At 27.8% G+C, this 4,868-nt stretch overlaps 1 protein-coding gene across 1 annotated transcript; it reads left to right on the forward strand.

The window, feature by feature from the left end:
- The first annotated feature begins 1,607 nt into the window (after nucleotides 1-1,607).
- On the forward strand, nucleotides 1,608-3,729 carry LOC125844719 (1-aminocyclopropane-1-carboxylate oxidase 5-like). Its single transcript, XM_049524046.1, has 3 exons — nucleotides 1,608-1,825; nucleotides 2,032-2,261; nucleotides 2,836-3,729. The coding sequence occupies exons 1-3, from the start codon at nucleotides 1,724-1,726 to the stop codon at nucleotides 3,461-3,463; spliced, it is 960 nt and encodes a 319-aa protein (XP_049380003.1). The 5' UTR covers nucleotides 1,608-1,723; the 3' UTR covers nucleotides 3,464-3,729.
- Nucleotides 3,730-4,868: the final 1,139 nt, after the last annotated feature.

Consider the following 4,868-nt stretch of genomic DNA (forward strand, 5'->3'; position numbering starts at 1 on the left):
ATACTAATATTCTTTGTCTCATTTTATGTGGCACTTTTCGGATTTTGAGATTCAAACAAGTATATTTTTGACCGTAAGTTTTTCATAGATCTTTAAAACATTTTGAATTATCAATTATTGTGACATATAATACTTTTTATGGAGTTTACAAATATATAAATTTCATTTCGAAGATTACATGCGCAAATTCCCGGTCAAACTTAAATTGTTTGACTCTCGAAAAACGAAAAGTGTCATATAAATTAAAACAGAGGGAGTAATAATTTTGATTTACAGACTATTTGTTGAAGCGTTCAAAATCTGTTATTCTAAAAAAATGCTCCCTCCATTTCAAATTAATTGAATTGTTGAGACATTTTTCATTTTTCAAATTAACTTAATTGTTCAATTTTCAAGACTACTTTTAAAATGTTCTTCCAATTTTACCCTTCATTAGTTAGTATTAGAATTAGTTATTAATTAATGTTTAGTTGTTTTAATCATAAATTTGATAATAATTAATAAGGGTAAAAATGAAAAGTTATGCCTAATTTACGTCTTAATCTTCTTTTCTTAAAAATAGTTTGAAATACCTCAACAATTCAATTAATTTAAAATGGAGGGAGTACATTTCAATAATAGTGGTTTGTGTTTGGCTAAATAAAAATAAATACATTTATTAGTATTTCAGAAGCAATTTATATTTGACCAGTAATTTTAAACATCAAATTACCCAAAAATAGAAATTGTATAATTAGGATTCAGTTTACAACTAGGATCATTTAAATGTATAAAATATTTATTTTGGGAGACTTTAATTAAGGTTTTTTTTATTGCTTATGAGACTTTGGTCATAAATTTATTGTTGGCAATGCATAAAGTTAGTTCTTATTTGTATTTATTATTAGGATAATTTGGCAAAGAGTTTACTAGATGCCAATTGTAGTGGATAAAACTTAATATTTCTCTAATTTGAATCGATAGTAGCTTGTACTCTTTCGATCCGCCATTGAAGGCTGGTCACATTCAATATCTCGTATGAAACTGTCTTAAAGTCCTTTTTGTTTAAGCAGAAATATAACCCTTTCTGAATACCTTCGATTTGATGCTCCCTGCAACAAAAGCTATTTCCACCATATTTATTCGAAAAATGCTCAAATTTTACTATAAAATCCAGTTAACTTTCCAAAATAAGTTTTTTTTTTTTTTAAAAAAGGAATAAAAACTTCTGTTTTGAAGAAATTGGTCAAAATGATGGCTCATATAATATTTAAAGGGACCATTACTAATACTACTATTAATTATGTCCTTAACAACTTATGTGATTAATATTAATTATTATTATGAGATGGAAATACACCATTAATCTAATTATTATGTGATGACGAAAATATTTCTGTTTGGGGTAGGCAATGACTCAAAAAGACATTGACCTTATTTATTAATTTAATTAATAACATTATGTCACCGTCCAAATTACCCTACTCCAACGGCTACACTTTCTTAATTTGTTAATTTCTTTAAATTTATTGATTAAATAAGAAAAAAATAAATTAATAAATTATTTAGAGAGTTGACATCATGAAATTATTTTGGCTATAAATAGGACTATGCTAATCTTTTCCTATACCACAACACAATAGTACCACCCTAAAAAAAAGAAAAAAATTCATATATTATTTTCTCTATAACTTATATTTAATTTACTCTCTTTTTGAATACTTATTGTTATATAATTTCATCAATGGCTATTCCAGTAATTGATTTTTCAAAGCTTAATGGAGAGGAAAGAGCCAACACTTTAGCTCAAATTGCCACTTGTTGTGAAGAATGGGGATTTTTTCAGGTAATTTTTATAGTACTGAAAACTGACACTATTTTCTTATTAGTCTGTATGTCCTGAAAAGAATATTACAAGTTTTAGTGCATGCGTATTGACACAAGTTTTTTATAATAGTCACACAGATATTATTACGTTGTGACATATTTAAAATGATACTTAATCTTCTGTTGTACGTTTATTAAATTTCGTGCCAAATCGAATTTGTGTAGTTGGTGAATCATGGAGTTCCCGTGGAACTTCTTGAGAAGGTGAAGAGAGTTTCTTCAGAAAATTTTAAGAAGGAAAGAGAAGATAATTTCAACAAGTCAACAGCAATAAACTTGTTGAATGAAGTGGAGAAAAATAAGAGCAATAATAACAAAGTTGAAAATGTAGATTGGGAAGATGTATTCCTTCTCACTGATGATAATGAATGGCCCTCCAATATTCCTCAATTCAGGTATTATTCCTTTTCGATCGATTGTCATGTTGCGTTTTTCAATAAAGATAACTGTAACAATGTTTTTTAAAAGTTAATTAGAAAAGGTAAATGTAACTAGTAAAAAAAACAAAGGAAGTATACAACAACTTTTTTTTTGTTTTGATATATTTTAATATTTTCTCTTAATTTCTAAATAAACATGGAAATAATAATTAGATTAAAAAATCTTGCATCCAAGAAGTTGTTGCAACTTGCAAACATTGCATCATTTAGGTGGAGAAAAGAGTAGAATTTACTGTATTAATTCTTTTATATAATCAGATTGCTTAAAAGATTACTATATAACTAAAAACAAGCACATTATCTACTACAACATATTAAAATAAAGGACATTCAATTAATATTATGTTGTTAGGATTTGTCAAATATTGATTCACATTAACAATATTAACCATCAACTTACATAATAAGACAATGCATTTTCTAGTAACTAAAGCAAGACGAAAAAAATCAAATAAATTATAGAATATAGTTTTATATATATCATTTAATTTACACTAACAAGCTGATATATTATTATACATTTAAACAGGGAAATAATGAAAGAGTATCGATCAGAATTGAAGAATCTAGCAAAACAATTGATGGAAATAATGGACGAAAACTTAGGTCTACCAAAAGGTTACATCAATAAATCGTTTAATAACGGCGAAGAAGGTTCCGAAAATGCGTTTTTCGGGACTAAAGTAAGTCATTATCCACCGTGCCCAAATCCCGAAATGGTGAATGGTCTACGAGCACACACCGATGCTGGTGGTGTAATTTTGCTTTTTCAGGATGATCAAGTGGACGGTCTTCAAATCCTCAAAGATGGCAAATGGATCGATGTTCAGCCGATCCAAAATGCCATCGTTATCAACACGGGTGACCAAATTGAGGTCCTTAGTAACGGAAAATACAAGAGCGTTTGGCATCGCGTTTTGGCTAAGGAAAATGGAAATAGAAGGTCAATTGCGTCTTTTTATAATCCGTCTTTAAAAGCTACGATCGCTCCTGCTCCTCAACTAATTCATATTGATAATGATAATAATAACAATAATAATAAGGTGGAATTAATTAGTAATTATCCAGCTTTTAAGTTTGGTGATTATATGAATGTTTATAGTGAACAAAAATTTTCACCTAAAGAGCCAAGATTCCAAGCTGTTAGAGCCATGTGATGATGGTCAAGAAGGAGACATTTTATTATTCCATTTTATCATAAGCTTAATGTACTTTAAAAAAATAAAAATATTTTTGGTAATGTGTGAATTAAGTCTAGTTTTTTTTTTCTTCTTTGTTTGGTTTGTGGGGAATTGTTTGTATTACTTGGATTGTCAATCTTCAATATGGCAGTGCACAAAATTATGCCTGTTTTCTTGTAATATTTTGTATTTTCGCTTTCGCGATATATGTATCTAGATATTATTTCTATCTTTGTAAATTACAAATATTGTATCATGATAAACATGCATGTGTGTTTTTACAGTATATAAATTATTGTTAGCCATCTTTTTGTTCTAATTTTTTGTAATTGTTTGTCAAGTTTTTTTCCATCTAACTGTGAGTACTCCCTTCGTCCCATTTTATGTATTACTTTTCGAATTTCGAGATTCAAATAAATCTATTATTTTTTATCGTAAGTTTTTCATATATCATTTAAAAAAATTGAATTATCAATTATTGTGACTTATAATACTTTTTACGTAGTTTACAAATATATAAATTTCATTTAAGAAAATTGAAGATTCCACCCGTAAATTACCGATCAAACTTAAACTGTTAGACTCTCGAAAAACGAAAATGTCACGGGACATGGAGTAATAGATAAGAGTATAAATAGTCATAAGTTTGACTGACACTGACCTTAAGCTTATTGATGTTTGTTCTCAAAATTATAATGTTGAATCTTCAATTCTTCTACACTTGATAGGTAAAAGAAATATTTTTTCTTGATTTTCAAAATAGATAAGTAATTAGGGATAACTATAAAAGGAAATATGAACAAGTAATTAGGGACATATGGAGTATATGATCAGCTAAATCAAACGGACTCTTGAGCCTTGAAAATAATTATAATATCAAAATTAACTGAGTTGAATCTTAGCTTAAAGAAGATTAAATGAAGTTGTTGACCAAAATAAAAAGATTAGGCACATTCTCTCTCTCTTAATTAAATTAGCAACATGTCTTAATAATAATTAATGCATCATTATACATAAAAAAAAATTAATTGAGTGAACTGTGAAGTACAGTGAACGTAGTACAAATCCGAACTCATGATTGATCCAAGACCATATAGTACAGTAATTATTTTTATTTAATAAAGAAATAAATAAATAAAACAGATCGAAAAGACCAACGTAAACTAGGCAAAACAGATTTGCACCCTCCATTGTCCCCTCTACATGTCGACTAGCTAGCCTTCTACGTATCGAAGTAGATTTAGGATTTAAATTTAGGGAATTTAATTTTATATTATTTAAGTTATAGGTGCAGATCCACCATTTGTTGAGATTACTTGACAAGGTCACCATATAGTAATTAGTAAAACCATATTTCTAAATTTAGAGCTACTGAATAATT

This window comes from Solanum stenotomum, chromosome 11 (assembly GCF_019186545.1).
Source record: "Solanum stenotomum isolate F172 chromosome 11, ASM1918654v1, whole genome shotgun sequence".
In the NCBI taxonomy this organism is placed as follows: domain Eukaryota; kingdom Viridiplantae; phylum Streptophyta; class Magnoliopsida; order Solanales; family Solanaceae; genus Solanum; species Solanum stenotomum.